The 21,149-nt window shown below is 44.1% G+C and overlaps 1 protein-coding gene across 3 annotated transcripts; it reads right to left on the reverse strand.

The window, feature by feature from the left end:
• Positions 1-1,622: 1,622 nt before the first annotated feature.
• Positions 1,623-19,623, reverse strand: LOC146714361 (uncharacterized). 3 transcript variants are annotated; one of them, XM_085450837.1, is made up of 9 exons: positions 18,338-19,623; positions 12,669-12,898; positions 11,877-12,241; positions 11,370-11,465; positions 11,181-11,284; positions 10,932-11,040; positions 10,626-10,770; positions 10,519-10,545; positions 1,623-4,088 (listed from the first exon to the last, which is right to left on the reverse strand). In XM_085450837.1, exons 2-9 carry the CDS (start codon positions 12,868-12,870, stop codon positions 3,544-3,546), a joined length of 1,593 nt encoding a protein of 530 aa, XP_085306963.1. In that variant the 5' UTR covers positions 12,871-12,898; positions 18,338-19,623; the 3' UTR covers positions 1,623-3,543. The 3 variants fall into 3 exon arrangements, with proteins under 3 accessions (XP_085306963.1, XP_085306962.1, XP_085306961.1); XM_085450836.1 differs by lacking the exon at positions 18,338-19,623 and adding an exon at positions 14,596-15,033; XM_085450835.1 differs by lacking the exon at positions 18,338-19,623 and adding an exon at positions 13,989-14,377.
• Between the last annotated feature and the right edge of the window lie 1,526 nt (positions 19,624-21,149).

Below are 21,149 nucleotides of genomic sequence, written 5' to 3' on the forward strand. Positions count from 1 at the left end.
TCTAAACCTCATCTTATTCTCTCTCTCTCTTCTTCTTTGTTGGTGTTGCTTCATCTTCTTGCCTAACACCTGCAAAAGTTATTCTTGGTCTCTTTTATATTCTGACACATGACTGTATTCTCTTTCCAACTGAGTTTGCACATGTTTGCATGTTATATGCTTTGTCTCTTTGCTTAGTTACTTTTTGTGTTATTTTGGTAGTCCTTAGTTTTGCTTCCTTTGTCTCGCTTTGCCACCTGTTGCCTCTCAACCAGCTGCCTCCACTTCCTCTCATTAGTCTCGGTGTGTGCAAATGCCTCGCCTTTACGTTTAAATATATTACATTTATACAATACAATTATATTATGTCTACACTCTGCTCCCGTTGCTCTTGTGGACTTTTTTGATGTCTTCAGATTTTTGGATTTCCAGTCAACATTCAAAGCTCACCTTGAGTTAAGACTCTATCTTAGTGTCCTTTCACTCACTGGTCATTAAATAAAAACTACTAGTGTAAATAGAAATGACCTAAAGGATCCAAATGCAAATCCACCTCTTGTTACTGGTGGTTTTCTGGTTGTCTTGCCATTTTTAAGGAGATACTTCAAAGTTTCCCTTCAGGCATATCCTTCACTAATAACAGTTTTTATAATAATTATAAATGTAATGAGTCTTTGCTGATAATGTAAGATATGCTTACATAACCACTTCTAACACTAAGCATACGGTGCACTCTGAGGTGTAGTTAAAACAAACAAACAAACCTTGTGATCTATTGATTCTGTGGTCAAATCACAAATGTCTCCGAAACACTGAGGAAAGCCACCGACTGAAACATCAGTTTCTTCCTGCTGGTATAAAAAGTATAACTGTGGATTCTGATCTCTAAATCTGAGGTGCCAACAACTGTTATGCTTCATGATTTATGTGGTTTAGGTCAGCTTTTTTAATCATACTGGCCCTGTCATTAACCCAATTTCTGCTTTGAAAATGTGTAAGAGGAGCGCTCAACTGCCATGCTGAAAGAGGAGAGTTTGGAGGGGTCAGTTACCCAGGCATGAGCAGGACACACAGCAGACCTGCTAAAACTTTTTATTTTAATTTCAATATAGTGGATGCTGATGTTGCACACATCTGAGGCAAAATGATTATAATAACACAGAGCTCAGCAGCACCTTCTGTATTGGTCTCACAGCACTACAGTGACTAAGAATGTGGAGCTAATGTCACTGTAAGGCAGAGCTTCACAGAAAAATATAGCATTAATGTTACTAGTCTAAAATTTTCTCTTAACATTAGTGAGTGCTAAAAAGTGTCTGGCCAATTCACTTTCACAGGAAGTGTTTTCTAAACTTTGCTTGCATGGGTGAAATGAAGAAATGAAACAGATTGTAGGGTTCCTCACTGTTATTCTAAGAAAGAGTCAAGCTCCAAAAAAAATCTGAAAAATCAGGTGGCCTTTAAAGCCTTTTGAATTCAGACATAGCTAAACCACAGTGTGCTGTAGCTTATTAACTTTTATTGCACTTAAAAATCTAGCTAATGTAAAATGTATTTTTTTTTTTACTAATGTCAGCTACAAACTTGCTTCTCTAAAATCCCTGCACTCCTAGGGCTGAAGGAAGAGTAAAGAAGACAATATACAGCTGGTTTCATTAAGGTTTGGATTTATTCAAATTACAAAATAAATAAAACTAAAATCTTAAACATATTTCATTCTTTTATCATTACAAACACAGTTAAAATATTAAAAAATATTCCCTAGATAGAAGTTTGTTTGTTTCTTGTGTATATCTGTGTAAAACATATTGCTTATATGCTGTAAATGGATTATTTAAAGTGACTCATGTAGACTACAGTTTACAGGATCTAAACTGCCCAGTGAGACAAATTGTTCAACAGATGTGTGGAGTAACAAGGAGGGTCTGTAGAATTAAGCATCTTGTAGACTAAATGCTTGAGGTAGTGGTTAAAATCAGCTTTTCCCAACCACGGAACATAAGTATGCCATTAGAAATCATCAAGTGTGCCGTGGAAGATTATCCAATTTCACCTGATTGGTACTCTTAGCAAGTGGCGTGTTGTGACAGGCAGAACAATTACATTCTGTAGTAGCGGCCGGTAATAAACCAGTCCTCATAAAGGAACAGTGCTCTTTAATGAATTCAGCACAGACTTTACATCGTAGAGGTAACAGGAAGACACAACAAGTTAACAGTTAGCCGTCTAACTATACTCTAACTCTAAAACTTTACCAACTCCACTTTACTCTTATTTCATGACACCACCCTCTAGTGGTGCAATATGGTACGATCATTACAGGACACAACACATTCTCATCCACCAGATCCACTTAATTGTACTGCCCTTACCACCAGCAAGATGAAGATGAAGAAGAAATACAAAAGTACAAAGTCGAGCTGCGAGTGAGACAAAACTGCAGGGAATAGCGATTACTAAATAACTGAAAACAAAAACCGTCAATCTGGCCTGGGTCCTAGAGAGAATTCCAACCCAGATGGCCCTAGCAATAATAGTGGAAGAAAGCAAAAGAAAAAGTAAAATCATGACAATACAGTTAACATTATCTTGCCTTTGGATTCTCATACACTGGAGAACCAACTGAGCCCATTCTGCTACGCCTGGTTCCAAGCAAACTTAAACACCATCTCCAGACAAAACACCCATCACTTCAAGCGTGTACAGACTGAGACGCAGGCAGCTTTAATGAGGAAAACCACCAATAAGAGCAATAAAGCACTTAAAGCTAACAAGTTGCTGAATTGCAAAAATGCATACATGTTTGCACCGATGGAGCAGCTGCCATGCTCGGGCACACTAAAGGATTTGTAAACGGAGTGAAAGAGCAACATCTAGATGTCATTACAATGCATTATATTCTGCACCGGGAAGTACTTGTTGCCAAGACTGCAAGAATCAAGAACTTAAAGTGTTTTTCACAAATCAGAAGGACGTCAAGTTACTCTCAAGGGACCAGTGGTGTACAAGACTGCTGTATCTGGCAGATATATTTGAACATTTGATTGACCTGAACACACAAATATAAGGCTGAAATAACAAATTGCTCACAAGTAAAATATACGGGATTTGGTTGAAAGGTGCAGCTCTGGAAACAACATGCTTAACGTGCCAACCTTAACATGTTGACACACACCTAGATATGGCAGGGTGTCAATAGTGGTGGATCTTGTGATTTTTCTAATGTGAAATATGTGCTGTGGTTCCAAAGGGTTGGGAAACACTGGTTTGTATGAACACAACCAATAACAAGAGAAGAATCCTTAGTAAATCATCCCTTTGCACATAATCATAATTAACAGTATTTAGAGTGCATCCCCATAATATGTATACATTTGCATTGCTAGCATTGCTATATAGTGCATAAAAGAAAACTCTAAAACCATGCCTTTATTGTACCTTCATTGATTCATGTTATCATTATAAGAAAAGAACATGGAAACCCAGGCAATCAAATTCCCACTTTAATATATATAATGCCTATAACTGATGCATTCACTGCTCCAAAACCAGTGCATGTGATTACTACTGCTTTTCCATAGCAGATATAATCAAAGGATCGCTGTTTTTCTCATCTGGTTTCAGATGGAGACTGAAGTATGGGAGGATCTCACCACCAAACGAACACTCAGTAAATGAGTAGATGTGAGACTGAGACATCACATCATAAAAGGACACGAGACCTTCTTCATAATCTACATACACCCCGACTTTCCGAGGTTTCCCTTTAAATGGAAGGTGCACGGGCGGTGTTGTCCGGGCTGCATATTTTTTGTCTCCATAAAAGACAATAACCCAGTAACCTTTGTCAGGGGTCACTAAAAATTTCCCCTTGCGGTAAGCATCACATCTGGCCACACCCACATCCCACCCAGTCTTGTTGCTGACCTCCACCTCCCAGTATGATTTCCCTGATTTCAGCCTGTTGAGCCCCAGGACACTTCCAAATATATCAGACCTCTGGGGAGAATTAGGATCTTTTGCTGTTTTTCCACCTTTTCTCACTTCTTTCCCATTATCAGAAATTACAAGACTTGAGTGTGCAGAAGTCGGGTCCAGCTTCACGTCCACTACAGTCAAAAGAATACACTTAATTAAAAAAACTGAACCATGTGGTAAGTAGATCTATAAACATCACACATAGGTCAACACATAAAAATCACTCTTTATTCCTTTTTTTAATCAACATTTTTGTTAAAGGGCTCCATCACACCAAGGCACTAAGTATTGATGGAGTCCAATCAGACTGACCTTTCCAGACCTCACCGTAACAGAGAAGACTTACTAAATAAAACGGGTTGCTTAGCCAGCTAGGGCTTTAATTTGTTTTATTGTTAATGTTTTTTAATGTTATTTGTCTAATATCTGTGCTAGATTTCAATTCTCACATTATTCAAATGCAACAAATTCATTTTGTTGAATTTTAGGAAAAAGATGGATGGGTTGCCCACCCAGTTCAGAAACAACATACTTGTGTTATATGGTTTCTCTATATCACCAGCTCTCGGTATCAACAGGATAACAAGTGAAAAATAATAAATAAATTCTGGATAATATTAAACTGATCTTTGCCATTATTTTCTAAACAAACGCAGAAAATTACATGAGAAAATAATATCCAGATTGGGGAAGTGCATACTAAATTGTGCTTAGAAATTACTTAACTTTAGCAAAAGAACAAATTCAACTCTAGAAATTAAAAACATGTTTAAAACTGAAATCAAAGGCTTTTATTCTGAAAACTGACTTACTGTATCAAACTGATGTCTAATTTTGAACATGTCATTATTATTTTATAAGCATATTGGTTTTCCTTTAAAAGGAAAATTTAAAATAAAACAGGGCTTTTATGTTGAAAATCTGGTGCACTGTCATGGTCCTGGGTCATTTGACCAAGTGTTTTTTGTTTTCTATTATTATAATATATTCTGGTTGTGGTTTCTAGCTCATTGGTTTTGGTTTGGTTCTTCTTCAGTTTAGTGTTAGTCATCCCTACCTGTGTGTTTCCCTCTGTGTAAAGTCTGTGTTTCTTTATATGTGTGAGTTCCTGTTTTATTTTGAAGGTCAGTGTCTCAGGTTATTGTATTCTGTTTTCATATCTCTCAGTCTCGTCAGCTCCAATTTTCCCCAGCTGTGTCTCCTCCCGTTTCTCATTTCCTGATTGCCTCTTTGTGTATATAACTCCTGTGTTTTCTGGTGTGCGTAGCTGGTTCGTCTTTGTATTTCCCAAGTCGTGTCACGGCCGGGCGGATCGCACACAGTAATTCGGCGTGCCCGTGTGGCGTGCTGGCTAGACCCAAGCGCGGCGAAGGCTAGCGGTGGGTTTGGAGCAGACACGCAGTTATTCTAGTAATGACCTGAGCACGAAGCGTGGCTTCGGAACGGTCGTTACAGACAGAGAGCGAGCGGAGCCGGGAAGAGGAAAAGGATTGAAAGGGGTTGTAACTCACAGTTGCTGGATCAGGCGGAGACTGATGTCGCAGAGTTTCGGAGCTCGTGACACGAGGATACTGATGTCTGAGCGGCGAACAGGTGGGTGGCGTCTCTCTTTTAACCCCGGCCCCGTGATCAGCTGATCACAGCCGATCACCGGCTGACAGGACCCCCCCCCCCGAGGACCGGCACCCGACGGGCCAGGACGGCGGCGACGGAAATCCGAGATGAGGGAAGGATCCAAGATGAAGCGGGACGGCACCCAGGAGCGCTCATCAGGGCCGTAGCCAGCCCAGTCCACCAAATACTGGACCCCCCGGCCCCGGGGACGGGAGTCCAAGATCCGACGGACAGTGTAGACAGGACCCCCATCGACGATCCTGGGCGGGGGCGGGGCCCGGGAGGGGGGCGCCAGTGGGGAAGCGACGTGCCGCTTAAGCTGCGAGACGTGGAAAACCGGATGGACCTTCATGGCGGGCGGAAGCCGGAGACGGTAAGCCACGGGGTTGAGCCGGGCGGTGACTTCGTACGGGCCGACGAACCGGGGAGCGAGCTTCTTGGACTCGCCGCGCAGCCGTAGGTGCTTAGTGGAGAGCCAGACGCGGTCCCCCGGCTGGAAGGGGTGACCCGGGCGGTGGCGGCGACGATGCTGCCGGGTGTACAGAGCGTTGGCCCGGGAAATGGCAGCCCGCGCCTTGATCCAGGCCTGGCGACAGCGGCGGACCATCCGTTCAGCAGCCGGCACGTCGACCTCCGCTTCCTGATGGCTGAAGATAGGAGGTTGAAATCCATAACAGACCTCAAAGGGCGAGAGACCGGTGGCGGAAGAGATGTGAAGGTTATGAGACAACTCAGCCCACACCAGGTAACGAGGCCATAGCGACGGTTGGGCGGAGACGAAGCACCGTAAGAAGCGCCCCAACTGTTGATTGGTCCGTTCAACCTGCCCGTTGGTCTGAGGGTGATAGCCGGACGAGAGGCTGGGAGACGCTCCAATCAGGCGGCAGAAGGCCTTCCAGAACCTGGCGGTGAACTGTGGCCCCCGATCGGAGACTATGTCCTTGGGGAATCCGTGAAGCCGGACGACATGGTCCAGGAGGAGCTCGGCCGTCCGTTTGGCGGAGGGGAGGCCGGCCAGGGCGACCAGGTGCACCGCCTTAGAAAACCGGTCCACAAAGGTGAGGATGGTGTCAAGACCGTCCACAGATGGAAGGCCGGTAACAAAGTCAAGGCCGACATGGGACCAGGGACGTCTCGGCACCGGGAGAGGGTGAAGGTCGCCAGCGGGTGGCTGGGTGGAGGACTTGGCCCGAGCACAGGTGTCACAGGCGGAAACGAAGTCCCGGGCGTCCCGAGTCATGGAGGGCCACCAGAAGGCACGACGGAGGAGCTGGAGGGTTCTGTCGGGCCCTGGGTGACCAGAGAGCGGGGAGGAGTGAGCCCAGAGCAAGGCCTCCTGACGGCACCGGGATGGCACGTAGAGCCGCCCAGCTGGGGTCTCCGGCGGAGGCGGTTCGGCGGTCAGGGCGTCCCGGATAGAGTCCTCCAAGGGCCACCGAAGGGGGGCAGCGAAACAATGAGACGGTAGGATAGGTCCAGGGTCTGACGTGAAGTCGTCCTGGGTGAACTGCCGGGAGAGGGCGTCTGCCTTGGTGTTCTTGGAGCCAGGGCGGTAGGCGAGGTGGAAGTTGTACGGTTCGAAGAATAAGGCCCAACGGGCCTGCCTTGGGTTGAGCTGCTTGGCAGAACGAATATGGATCAGGTTCTGGTGATCAGTCCAGATCAGAAACGGTTCTTTCGCTCCCAGGAGCCAATGCCGCCATTCTTCCAAGGCCCACTTGATGGCCAGGAGTTCCCGGTCGCCGACACCATACCGTCGCTGCGTGTCAGAGAACTTCCTTGAAAAATAGCAGCACGGGTGAAGTTTTCCATCCGGGCCGTGTTGAGAGAGGACGGCGCCAGCGCCAACATCGGAGGCATCCACCTCCACCACAAAATCTCCGGCAGGATCAGGGTGGAGCAGGACGGGAGCTGTAGCAAACCGACGGATAAGGTCTCGGAAGGCTAGTTTCGCACCAGGGGGGAGGCAGAAGGGCCTGGGCAGGTTAGCTGGTTTAGTGAGGGATGTCAGTGGCGCGACAATGGTGCTGAAATTGCGGATAAAGCGCCGATAAAAATTGGCAAAGCCCAGGAAGCTCTGTAGCTGCTTAAGGCTGGAAGGCTGAGGCCACTGGGTCACGGCTTGGAGCTTTTGCGGGTCCATGGTCAGGCCATTGGAGGAGATGGTGAAGCCCAGGAAGGTAGTGGACCGTTGATGGAAGGCACACTTTTCCAGTTTGCAGAACAGCTGGTACTCGAGCAGCCTGCTTAGCACGGCCCGCACATGGCGAATATGGTCCACTTCGGTGCGGGAGTAGATCAGGATGTCATCCAGATAGGCAAACACCCATCGGCCCAGCATGTCCCGCAAGACATCGTTGATCAGGTGTTGGAAGACAGCAGGGCTGTTGCAGAGGCCGAAGGGCATCACCAGATACTCCCAGTGCCCGTTAGGGGTGATGAAGGCCGTCTTCCATTCGTCCCCTTCTCTAATCCGCACCAAATTGTAAGCGCTGCGTAGGTCTAGTTTGGTGAAGATGCAGGCCTGGGAGAGGGAATCGAGCGCGGTGGATAGCAGAGGAAGAGGATGGCGGTTCTTAACAGTGATTTTATTCAAGCCTCGGTAGTCTATACAGGGGCGAAGCCCGCCGTCTTTCTTCTTTACAAAGAAGAACCCCGCAGCTGCAGGGGAGGTAGAAGGGCGAATGAAGCCCTGTTGGAGAGCCTCAGCGACGTACTCCTCCATGGCTTTGTTCTCTGCGGTTGACAGCGAGAACAGGCGACCACGAGGAGGGACTGCTCCCGGGAGGAGCTCGATGGCCATGTCGTAGGAGCGATGAGGAGGGAGAGCGGAGGCTCGCCTCTTACTGAAGACCTCGGACAGGTCATGGTAAGCCGGAGGGATCCTATCCAGATCGACGGGCTCCGGGGGTGACGCCTCTTCTGACTTTGAGTCCTGTCCAGTCCGGAGGAGAAGGCAGCGGCGTGAACACTGGGGACCCCAGTCCAGGATCTGGCAGGAAGACCAGGAGACGTGGGGGTCATGTCGACGGAACCAGGGGTATCCGAGGATGAGAGGAGAGGAAGAGGCCGAGACTACTAGGAACCGGATCTCCTCCTGATGATCCCCGACAGACATGCGGACTGGCTGGGTCTGGAACTGGACCGGGTAGGGTTGGAGTGGTCGCCCGTCTACTGAGGTCACCGGGAGAAATCGGTCGACGGAAGTCAATGGGATGCGGAGCCGAGAGGCTAGTTTTTGGTCGATGAAGTTCTCGGCGGCTCCGGTGTCCAGGAGGGCTTCGGATGAGAGCTGTTGGTGTTTCAGGTGAAATGTGACCGGTAACAGAAAACGAGAGGGATCAGAGGAGTGGGAAGGGCCAGGTGGGACACCCCCGCAGTCTACCTGGCGTCGTCGTTTCCCGGCCGTAGCGGGCACTGGGGACGGCGGTGTCGAGCTGATCCACAGTAGGCGCAGAGGCCCTCACGCCAGCGTCTCTCTTTCTCCTCTTTGGGGAGTCCACCCAGCTGCATGGGCTCCTCGCTGGATGTGCTGCTTGGGCTAGCCGTGGCTCCATCAGAGGGGGGAGGAGGTCGCGACGACGTGGTCCGCTGAGGCTGGAAGGGTTTTAAGGCCCGAGGGGCATGGCGAGGCCGCGACATCACGCGTTGGTCGATCTTCAGGGCAAGGTCCACGGCCTCATCCAAGGTCTTTGGGGCCTCACGGCCGGCCATCTCGTCTCTGATGTAATCAGCCAGCCCCTCTAGAAAGATGGAGCGCAGAGAAGCATCTCCCCATTGAAGCTTAGCAGCCAGGGTGCGGAATCGGGAGGCGAAGTAACAGACTGGTCGGCCGCCCTGGCGTAGATGAAGCAGCTGTGACTCCACTTCCACTTCACTGCTGGGGGGAACGAAAGTCTTTTTTAACTCCTCCACAAACAGAGCATAGTCATTACACGCTGCAGACTTATTGTTGTAGAGAGCCGCGGCCCATTCCTGAGCCTGGCCAGACAAGAGAGAGGTGAGCATCGCCACTTTTGCACGGGCAGTGACGTATTTAGTGGGTTGACATTCAAACATCATGTCTAAGGTGGCGAGCAGTCCATCAGGCCGGCCGTCTACTCCGTTCCACTTGTCGGGTAGTCCGATCCGGGGTTCAGCGCTCACCGGCGCTGGCTGACGTTGCAGCGAGGTGACGGAAGAGGAAAGCTGGAGGACAGTTTCGGTGAGAGACTCCATCTTTGTGCTCATCCGATCCACCACACCGCGGAGATATAACACTTCGGCTTTCAGCCGTTCGAATTCCGCTGGGTCTACATGCGGCTCAGACATCCTGTCACGGCCGGGCGGATCGCACACAGTAATTCGGCGTGCCCGTGTGGCGTGCTGGCTAGACCCAAGCGCGGCGAAGGCTAGCGGTGGGTTTGGAGCAGACACGCAGTTATTCTAGTAATGACCTGAGCACGAAGCGTGGCTTCGGAACGGTCGTTACAGACAGAGAGCGAGCGGAGCCGGGAAGAGGAAAAGGATTGAAAGGGGTTGTAACTCACAGTTGCTGGATCAGGCGGAGACTGATGTCGCAGAGTTTCGGAGCTCGTGACACGAGGATACTGATGTCTGAGCGGCGAACAGGTGGGTGGCGTCTCTCTTTTAACCCCGGCCCCGTGATCAGCTGATCACAGCCGATCACCGGCTGACAAGTCGTTTCCCTGAATCTCCCTGCATCTCCACTTCTGGTTTGTTTCTGTTAGATTTCCAAGTTTAGGTTTTGCTTAGTTTCCATGGTCACCCTTGTCATATCTGTTTGTATCACAAACTCACTTGCATCTGAGCTGCCTGCCTAAAGGGTCCTTTAATAATTTACGCACGGCTTGCCCAGCAAACTGTGACATGCACACCTGTTCCCTGTTTTTACTCACTGTTAACATTGTTTTTATACTGCTGTAATTTTTTTTTTTAAATACACACCTGCAAATGTAGAAATCCTCTCGAGGTCTGTGGAAACACACATTTGAGTAAGCTGCAGTATGTCTAAAGTTAAATTAATACAAGTCACGAGAGACCAAAAGACTTACCTTTGGATGCGAGTTTTTCTATTTCCTGGCCAATTTGCTTCATCATGGCTGAAGTCGTACCTCGCAGTGTCCCGAAGAAGAGTGAAGTGTTGTCACATAAAGTTTTCCAGTTATCAGATTCTTTCAGGCCTGTTACAGGAGAAAGCTGTGCATGTGTGCAAAGGTAAAAGTTAGCTTACAGCAGGCACGATTAAATTGAATGAATCAGAAATAACACTGAAAATGCACAGATGTTGTAAATGAAATTTTTCCTCTTTTAAGGGAATTTATGCTCCAGTAGATGGATCTCAGATCCTTGAGGTTCACCTCCAAGTCTGGGTTGTTGTCTAGGTCATCAGTGGCTTTTTTGAGCACATCAATTTCTCTTTGCAGCTTGTGGGTGAGATCTTGTGCTTCTCTTTTCACTTTCCGTCTCCTAAAGATAACAGAGAGGGCACGTGGGAATCCATTTTATTAAAACATAATGCACCAAAGGAGCACAAAGAATCCTTGCGATGTTAAAATGTTCTTCAACGATGCTGACAGACTAACTTCTATATGCCTCACAGGACCAACCTGTCGTCCACAGTCTGGCATGCTTTCTCTTTAGCATCCTCCGCAATTTTCATCACCTCTGAGAAGAAACTGTTGATCTCCAGCCATTCGGCATCCAAGCTACCCTGAATAGCCATAAGAGAGTAACGGCGTCAAAGCAATATCAAAATAAAGGATTTTCTTTTTTTTTTAAAATGTTGCGGTCTTTACATTGCAGTTTATTTCAGATGATTTGACCTCGGCCATCTTGTGGTCTCGGGAATCAATTTTCTGCCGTAAATCAGCTTTCATCTTTTCTTGTCTTTCCTTGAAAAGGGACAATGGAAAATGTTAAAATACTCAAAGTTTATACAGGTTATAAGTCTTATACTAGCAGTCATGTCAGCAGCTCTATGAGTCACTGCGTAGTTTGGATTTGCCAGTACTAGAGTCACACATTTTTCAGGTTTGTCATAAAAAAGCATTAGTTACCTGAGCCATGTCACAAATGTTAACCTCCTGGTGAAGCTAGACAAACAGCCAGTTCATTACCTAACTGTTAATGTGTTTATTTCAGGCTTTACCTCAAGTAATCTGAGTATTTGAACTCCACCTCTGTGCTTTTTCTAATGGAATTATCAGACAGGATTGTCTGTGAGGTACTACCTTGTGCTTCAGTTTTGGAGGATGAAACTGGTAATGAATGACTGTATATTCACTGTGTTGAAACTGCAGTACCTTTTGTCGCCTTTTAGCCTTCTCTCTCTCCCGTTCTCTCTCCCTTTCCCTCTCTAGTTCTCTCTCTCGTTCTTCTCTCTCTCTTTCTTGTCTCTCTCGTTCTTGTCTTGCTCGTTCTCTCTCTCGTTCTTGTCTCTCCCGTTCTTGTCTCTCTCGTTCTTGTCTCTCTCGTTCTTGTCTCTCCCGTTCTTGTCTCTCTCGTTCTTGTCTTGCTCGTTCTCTCTCTCGCTCTTCTCTCTCTCGTTCTTGTATCTCCCGTTCTTGTCTGTCTCGCTCTTCTCTCTCTCGCTCTTCTCTCTCTCGTTCTTGTCTCTCTCGTTCTTGTCTTGCTCGTTCTCTCTCTCGGTCTTGTCTCTCTTGAGCCCCTGTAAGAAAAGAAGATCAATGTTATCATGTTGTTCTTCAGAGTCTTGTTCCTGTCATGAACTAACTTAAACATCTAACTCTGCATATTACTGTGGTTGTCTGACTGGAGGATCAGACAATCCTCCAGTGATCAGTTATCAGCTATGTGTTTTTGTCTTTGTTTTTTCAGTGCAGAAACTGTAAAAACCAAGCCATAGTACATATTAAATATCGTAGGAGATGGCAAAAAAGAAATCATGTTTGATGAAACTGTAGATTTAATTGATGTAAGTTTGACAAATATGGGGCAAATATTCTAAAAAAAAGTAATTATCTAAAACATGAAAATAGATTATCACTGTAAACCAGTGAGTTTTAGTTAGATAGTCACTCCCCGACCCTGTAGCAACACAAACTGACCACTGGTAGACACATTGGTAGACTCACTATAATCCAGACTCATACACATGCCCATCGAAGGCTCTCGTCTAATTAGAGATCCCATAAAGGCCGGCATAGGATGGAAACTAGATTGCCCACTTTCAGGGATCCTCATTCCCTTTGGTGTGCAGCCCTTCTTTCCCTGGTGAACTCTCAGGCCATGGTAAGTTGTGAAAGACCGGCCGCAGTGACAGAAGTGTTGCTCCATGTTGGATGAGTTGAGTATCTGTAGGGGACTGATAAGGTACAAACAAGCAGGTATAAAGACATGCACTGTCCAGAAAATGTGATCAGTAGATTTTGACTTACAGTGTATTATTTTTCGTTGTGCATTATTTTTTCAATCTTAATGGAGGAAGAATTAAATAAGCAATCTGTGATCCACCCATGAGGGTGATTCAATACAAATTCATATAATAAAAAAAAAAAATGAGCTAGAACTAAAGTTTTATGTCTTGGGGAATTTTGAGTTTTGAGGATTTTTTTTAATTACAGCTATTGTAAAATGTCTGAATTTAAATCTCTAAATCACTTATATTGTAGTCATGGAGTATTTGATGTCAATCTGGAGATGTGTGGACAGTGATTAGGCACCCTCTAGTGTTACAGATTACATGTTACAGTCTTGCACACAGAGCCAGATGAAAACAGGAATTTAAATAGGGAAAGTTCTGTTTCTGTAACATTATAGCTTCAAACAGTTTTCAGTAATAAACTAATAAATGCCTAGTAAAATAAAATTAAAAGCAACAATCAAAATAACTTGTGGTTTTATAGTAATCCAAATCAACTTGAAGTAGCTAACAGCATATTTAGACTACATTTAGCTATATAATGTTATAACACAATGTTTATTAAGCATATATGCAGAATTTGTTTTTTAATTAAGTTGAGTTACTGATTGAATCATCACAGTTCTAATACACACTATACTCACAGTGTCTGCATAATCTATTTTTAGAGTTCGACAATGGATATTATTATATTTTATTTGAGTCAACCCAAGTTCATTTCTCTACACACCTACACACATAACTCATGCATAGCTGTGCACATACCCTATACCCTGGATCAGGATCAATGATAACAACTTGCTGTTCTACAACTTGTGAAACACTAGACATGCAGTCTAAAGTTATGAATTTTAATTTACGTGACTTTAGATAACATCTAAGCAAGGCCCAAGGCACAATGATTTTTCTTTTAAACACATTCTTAAACACATATATACCACTGCAGCATGTCATTCACTTGTCTTTTCTTTTGCAGCCTGTGTTTTGTCCTGTCTTACGCTCTCTTTCTATTTTCCTTTCACTTTCTCCTCACCTCTCCAACTGGTTGAGGCACTTCTTGCCAGGAGGACTGGTTCTGCCGGAGGTTTGTCCTGTGGAAAGGGAGCTTTTATTTCCCACCATTGCAGTAGTGCTTACAAATGGGGAATTTCTGGATTATTGAGGTTTTCTCAAGAATATCAAAGTCTTTACCTCACATTGTAAAATGAATTCTTATTTATTTATTATTAATTCTTTAGTTTATGCAGGAATAAAAGTGAGTTAACAAGCAATTAATGTGATGATTAAAAAGTTGCTGATTTACTCGATATTTCTTTGTTCTGTTTTATGAGTGAAACTTGAATCAATGATTAAAATCCTAGGAAATGTTGTCTTAAATGAAACTCCAAGTTTTCATGTGTCAAGATGCATCACAGATTTTTTTTTTTTTTTAAATTCAATCTAGTGTCAAATGCTTGAATTTTAATCTCTAAGTCACTTATATTTTACTAACGGAAAAATAAACCTGGATGTTTTTATAATTTGTTATATAATATGTATATATATATATATATATATATATTTTTTTTTTTTAAAGAACAAAAAAAAAACAAATATTAAATTAAAGACGCTTAAACACACTTATCTGCCCAGCAGCCTACCTGTGCTCCTGACAGCGGTGCTCCACTGTGTGACCTGTCACCTGTTGTTGCATCTTTTTAATGCATTGTCAGTTTTTCAGTTTCATTTCAGTCAAACCCGAAACTTTTCCACCAATGCACAAAGGTGGAGCTACAATACATTTCTCTGATATACTTCTGTGTTTTGGAAACACCATTAAAAGTAAAGCTGTAATACAGAAAAAACTGAACATCTTTATTAAAACTTTTAAAAGTGACATACAAATAGTAGCAGTGAATATACATTTTGTTTCCTCAAATTTTACTCTACTTGTACTTAAAAGAACTAAAAATATCACAATTCAAAACTTATCCAAATCCAATGCAACCTGTTAGATGACATCAATCAAAGCGCACGATCTGATATCGTCATGTTGGTGTTGTTCCCAGATCAACATAGTAAATGTTGTTCCAGGATCAAAATTGCAAGTGACCAATCAGAATGTCATAATTTTGCGACTTCGGAAAAAATCGCCGTAAAACAAGAATCTGTACTTAAGCTGCGAGAAACCGCCTCTGTCCGCCGATCAATGGACCCTGACCCTAACCCTTTAATAAACGCTAAGCAGAATTGATATTGTCCTTGCAACATTGGAATTTCATAAATGCACGAATGGCTTGGCGCGCCAAAGAATAACGTCACAACAATGTGATTGGTCACTTGCAATGTTGATCCCGAAACAACATTTACTATGTTGTTCCAGAAACAACACCAGCATGACGATATCAGATCATCCAGTCAAAGCTATTCAATGGTCACTAAAAATATCTGACAGATTTAGTCAGCCACTCTGTGGAATCTGAAGCTAAATTCCTTTTTGTCACATGAATGGAGGTCATCAAACACGCAAGGCTTGGTGTGCAGACACTCCTTATTTTTTGAGCGTGACAGGAGGTTCATATTCTCTGGTCCAATTAAACGTTGAACACAAAAGTGTGCTGTGTGTAACACTGTGTGAAAATGGTCTCTGAGAACAGACTGGACATTAAGATGCACACTGAAATAGCAGTAGAGTTCCCGAACAAAGTAAAGTGAAGTAAGACTTAACAAACAAACAGTAATTGTTAGAAATGAGTCTGAACTGTGATATTGTAGAGTGACACAAAACTTCCACATTAAAACTAAAATGAAATAAATAAAACCTACGACGCCACAATAGAACAAAACATAGCAAATGTTTAAACTGAGAAAATGTACCATACCAAGACAAATATTGGCTCATTTTAAGTTTGATGACATGAACAAGCCTCAGAAAAGTAGGGACAGGGCCGTGTTTACCACTGTGTAGCATCCCATCCTCCTTTAACAACAGTCTGTAAATGTGTGGGACTGAGAAAATATGATATAAATATGATATAGGATTCTAGCTGCTCAAGAGTCCTCGGTCTTCGTTGTTGCATTTATTGTTTCATGATGCTCCAAACCTTTTTAGGAGGTAAAGGGTCTGGACTGCATGCATGTCGGTTCAGAACTCAGACTTCTACTCTAGTCGTGCTGGTGTAGCTTATGTGTAAGTTCGATGAGGAAGATCTGAAGTCTACATCTGTCTGCTTTCCCAGGTGTTGACAACTAATCTAAGCTTTAAGTCACTTTCACTTTCCAATGCTGTCAAGCTAATTGTGACATCACCGATCTAGTCCAATCATCTTTCTGCCAGCTTTCTTCAGCCCAATCAGCCTTCACTCCGCCTACTTTAAATCTCACTTTCACATGACATCTGACATTCTCCCTTGCAGATGCCTTCGTGCAACCCAGCTCCTCTTCGTCACTGCCTCTCCCTCATCACTCAGGCTTCATCCAAGCCTCCATAAAAATTCCTTCATGCTCTAAAACCTGTATATACCTTTCCACATTAATAGTGCCTTTCCAAAACAGGCTGGTAACAAACAAGGCGGGATAACAAAAAGAATGCTTTCTCTAATCAGGGTGAGTAGAAACACCTTGGAAAAAATAAAAGTTGAAAATAATTGAAGGTAATGAGGGAGGATGCAATTCTAAAGACAAAGCACAAAGGACACATAGCTAATAAAATGAAAGAGAGAAAATCTAAAAAGGGAAACGTCTAACGCAGAAAGTAAAATGTGATAAAAACAAAAGGACTTTGGAGAGGAGACTGATCCATGAAAAATGGTAGAAACAAAAGGTAAAAAATCAACACTACTACCAAATGCAGCTATAATCATATAACAATACCAAAATCCAACTTCGTAGTTCAAAACTAACAATGAATACTGTGAGGAGAAATTGTAGAAGGCAAAGGAACTCAGACTCAAGATATCTTTTACATGTGCACACATGGACGATCCCCCCCCTCATCGCCCGATCCATCCTGCAGCAACATGTGCAGGACAGATGTGACAGAGAGGAAAGACCGCCCAGGGCATCCAAAATGTCCTTTATTTATACTTAAAGCAAGTTTCCACAGCAGTAGGAGTGGCATGTATGGAACTGATAATTTTCCTTAAAAGGAGAAACTGTTCGCTTGTCAGCTGAAACAGGAGATAACTTGGTATGTATAGAAATGCAGACATTCCCATAAAAGGAGAGAAAGAGAGGGAGAGCGCCAGTCTGTCTGTTTAAAACCGGATGTCACCGCATTCCTCTTACACATATGGCTTCAATCTCTCTTCCTGTGTTGGCTCCAATTCACAACCTCTTCTTCCTTTAAATGAAGCTACAACTAAGCATAATCACAAAATTAAAAATCTTTCATCAAATACCAATGAAAGCCAAATAAAAACAGATATCATTACAGCAAAGTGTTGCAGCTTTAAGGCAGGGATGACTCCGGGAGTTGCTTTCTCACTGCATATGCTTTATTTCACAAGCAGATCCATGACAAAAACTTACAGCAGCTTCTCTCCAACTCCTAGCCCTTGGCTGCGGTGGAAAAAGAAACGACTCCAATCCCTTTCAAGGAACATATGTACAAAAAAGTTTTCCTGACACACCAATGGGGCGTTCAATGCCATCTTGTAAATATGAGTACTCTGGCAGAATAACAGTTCAAATGAAAAATACACCAGAACAAACAAGCAAACAAAAAAGATGTGTGGGGTACCTTTGAACCAATGAACAAAGTATAACAATTTATACTTTTTAACATAACCCGACCCCGTCAATATGTGTATCTCTCACAAAAGCTTAAAATGAAAACTATGTTTATATGGTCTTATTTATGATGGTATCATGATGAGGTTTCATGTATTTTTCTCTTTGTATAGCTGCAAATAAACTGTAGCTGAAAGTGCATTTAGAAGAAATGTAACTGTTCCTTTTACATGTGGATTACATTTAGGGACCAGTTGATCAAATCCATAATTCCTCATTTAGGTTTTAGAGGACTGTGATACAGTGTTCCAGGGAAAAGTAATACAAAAAACACGAGACTAGACAAGGAGATAAGAGGCTAAGCAGGGAAGCTAAGGGAGAGGAGGAGGAGGAGGAGGAGGAGAGGAGAAAAGTGCGACTGCCTTCGTCAAGAGCAAGAGACGAAGCAATGTTGAATATTATTACACAGGAAATAAACAACTGCACGTAAAATAATCACACCGTGACACCTCTGCCTTTCTAAATGGAGGGACAGTAACTGCGTGTGTGTGTAAGTGTGTAAAACCTGCAAATAGTCATAGTAACAGTATTTTGTCTCTATCTGCCATTCTGCAATTCATCTCATGTAAACAATAACGTGGCGCACAGCGTGACGTGAAAAAAGGCACATACCTTTGACGTTGCGTGATAAACTCTGTGTTCCTAATTGAAGGAAAAAAATGTCCATCCCGGTTTTCCCTCCAAGGCACGAGCGATAAGCAGAGTTCTGTCCTTTCCTTCTAAGATTCCTAATTATTTAAAGTAACACTCAGGTATGCCATTCAGCGTGTTAGTACGAGCTCGGGAGCAGCTTGGGAGAACAAGAAAACAGAGACTGCTTTAGGTTGCCTTCCCAATCGACTCAAAGGTTTATTAAGTATACAACAGCTTATATAGAGAAAAAAAGGTTCGTGTGTCAGCAAGTTCCGGTACAGACCAAATAAGGAAACGTCTTCCTGCCTTGTGAGCAAAGAAGTATCCTGTGTGTAGTTTATCAGTTCAGCTACAATTTATGATCATCCCAGCAAAATACACTCCTAGACATAGAATACAGAGTTCTTTCATTAGTGAATTCTGAAACAAACCACCTGGCCTTTAACGAGCCTTTTTCTAAGAGATAAAGAAAAAGGGAGGATGGGAGTAAGGAAGTGGTCTCGTCTCTGTGGTGTTTTCGACCTTGGGGTACCAGCCTGTGAGTCTTACACATCAATTCTTGGGTCAGAGAGAAAGAGAAAAACAACTATTAAATGGGCCTTATTGAGTAACTCTTTTCTGTATAATATCACAATAAAACAATATCCTGTAAATGCTACCATGGTATCAAAATATCACAACACTCGTTATTAAGATATTCATTGTGTGTACTCATGTTGTACAGTGTTTAACTGCATTATGGTTACTGTGGTTTAACAGAGACAGTATTTTAGTTGTCACCACAAGGAGGCACTGTTTCATTGTAAGAGCACGGATGCTGCGTCATCACGCCCCTAAAAAAAAAAAAAGTAGACCACAACGAAAATGGCACCCATGAGAAAAGTTTTGCCGCGTGTTGATGAGGAATAAAGTTCCCAAAATATTAAGGACATTTTTGCCTCCGTCGTCATTTTCCTTCGAGTTGATCGCTGTCGATGCTGCAATACTCAACAGTTTATGGGCCCAGGGCCGACTCGAAGAAGAGTTTTTTCTCATGAAGATCCGGAGCCACAACGGATAGCGGGCTAACGGCTAAATAGCAACATGGATCAACGAGGAGCAAGCAGGCTGCCTCGACTCATGTTTGACGGAGATGAGACCAGATATGAACTTTGGGAAACTAAGGTGCTAGGATATTTGCACTTGTTGGGATTAAAAGCCACTGTTCTGAAGGAACCGAACAGTGAGGCTGAAGTAGCAGCAGACGGTAAGAAGAACGCTGACGCTTACGCCGAGTTAATCCAATTTTTGGACGATAAAAGCCTCTCACTGATTATGAGAGATGCCCCTGATAATGGGAGAAGAGCATTAGAAATATTAAGGGACTACTACGCTGAGAAGGGGAAGCCCCGAATCATCAACCTGTACACCATCACTTCAGAAAAAGAGGGAAGAGACTGTCACAGACTATGTCATTAGAGCAGAGGCCGCCATTACAGCACTGCGCAATGCGGGTGAGACTTTAGGTGATGGATTATTGATTGCTATGGTTTTAAAAGGACTACCTGAAAGTTTTAAGCCATTTGCAATACACGTTACTCACGATAAAGACGATATGACATTTGCCGAGTTCAAAACAAAGCTACGGAGTTTCGAAGACACTGAAAAGTCAAGCGCTTCGGGGTGTAGCGACAACGTAATGAAAACAGGAGGAAGCACCGGGCGTGAGCACACGAGATCCAGCGCACAATGCAGATACAAGAGCGATGTGGACATTGTGTGTTTCAAGTGTGGACTAAAAGGCCACCGAGCAAAAGTGTGCAGATGGAGGACGTGGTGCAGTCATTGCAAAAGCAGCACACACAGTGATACCACATGTAGACATAAAGACAAACAAGATGGCGCGCGGAAGGTCGCAGATGAGAGCGGCAACGGATCCAAAGCAGAAACGCCAGATTATGCCTTCAGGATTAAGGGCGTAGACATCAAAGTCCAGCAGTCAGCGTACAGCATTGAGGAGAAAGGCCTGTTGGTGGACACTGGGGCTACCTCACACATCATTAACAGCATCGCCAAGTTCAAGAGCTTCGACGACGCGTTCAGACCGGAGTCACACAGCGTAGAACTGGCAGACGGTACCCAGTGCAGAGGCGTCGCCCAACAGAGGGGGGACGCAGAGGTGTTCCTGATTGACAGTACAGGCCAGCGACGCAAAGCAACGCTGAAAGATGCGCTGTTTATTCCATCATACCCCCAGAACATATTCTCTGTAAAGTCAGCTATTGCATTAGGAGCAACAGTCACCTTTAAACAAGGGTAGGACATGTTGACCCACAAAGACGGTACTAACTTTAACATTCATGTGTATGGCAAGTTGTACTATTTGCAGACTGAAGTTGAGGGTAATGATAAGTGTAACACCTGTCACAACATACAGGCATGGCATGAGATATTAGGTCATTGCAACTATGAAGATGTAGCAAGATTGCAAGGTGTGGTTAACGGTATGCAGATTAAGGGGAGAACCGATAGACCTGAAAAGGAATGTGAAGTGTGTATCCAGGGAAAGTTTGCACAAACCCGAAACAGAGATCCTAATACAAGAGCAAAGGCTCTATCCCACAACTTAGACATTCACATTATTCACACTCTCATTACACATACATATAGGATCTTGGGGGTGGGCACAATCACGGAGTCCAAATCACCATCAGGGTGTATACCTCACCCCTGACGTCGTTGCCCACCTCTCAATTTTAAATACACTTAGTCATTGAGGGCTAGCAGGAGGGACTATGCGCTTACCTGCTGC

The sequence above is a fragment of the Copadichromis virginalis genome, linkage group LG3, assembly GCF_057382275.1.
Source record: "Copadichromis virginalis isolate Kocher_CV1m ecotype Utaka linkage group LG3, C_Virginalis_male_GT1.1, whole genome shotgun sequence".
Taxonomy (NCBI): domain Eukaryota; kingdom Metazoa; phylum Chordata; class Actinopteri; order Cichliformes; family Cichlidae; genus Copadichromis; species Copadichromis virginalis.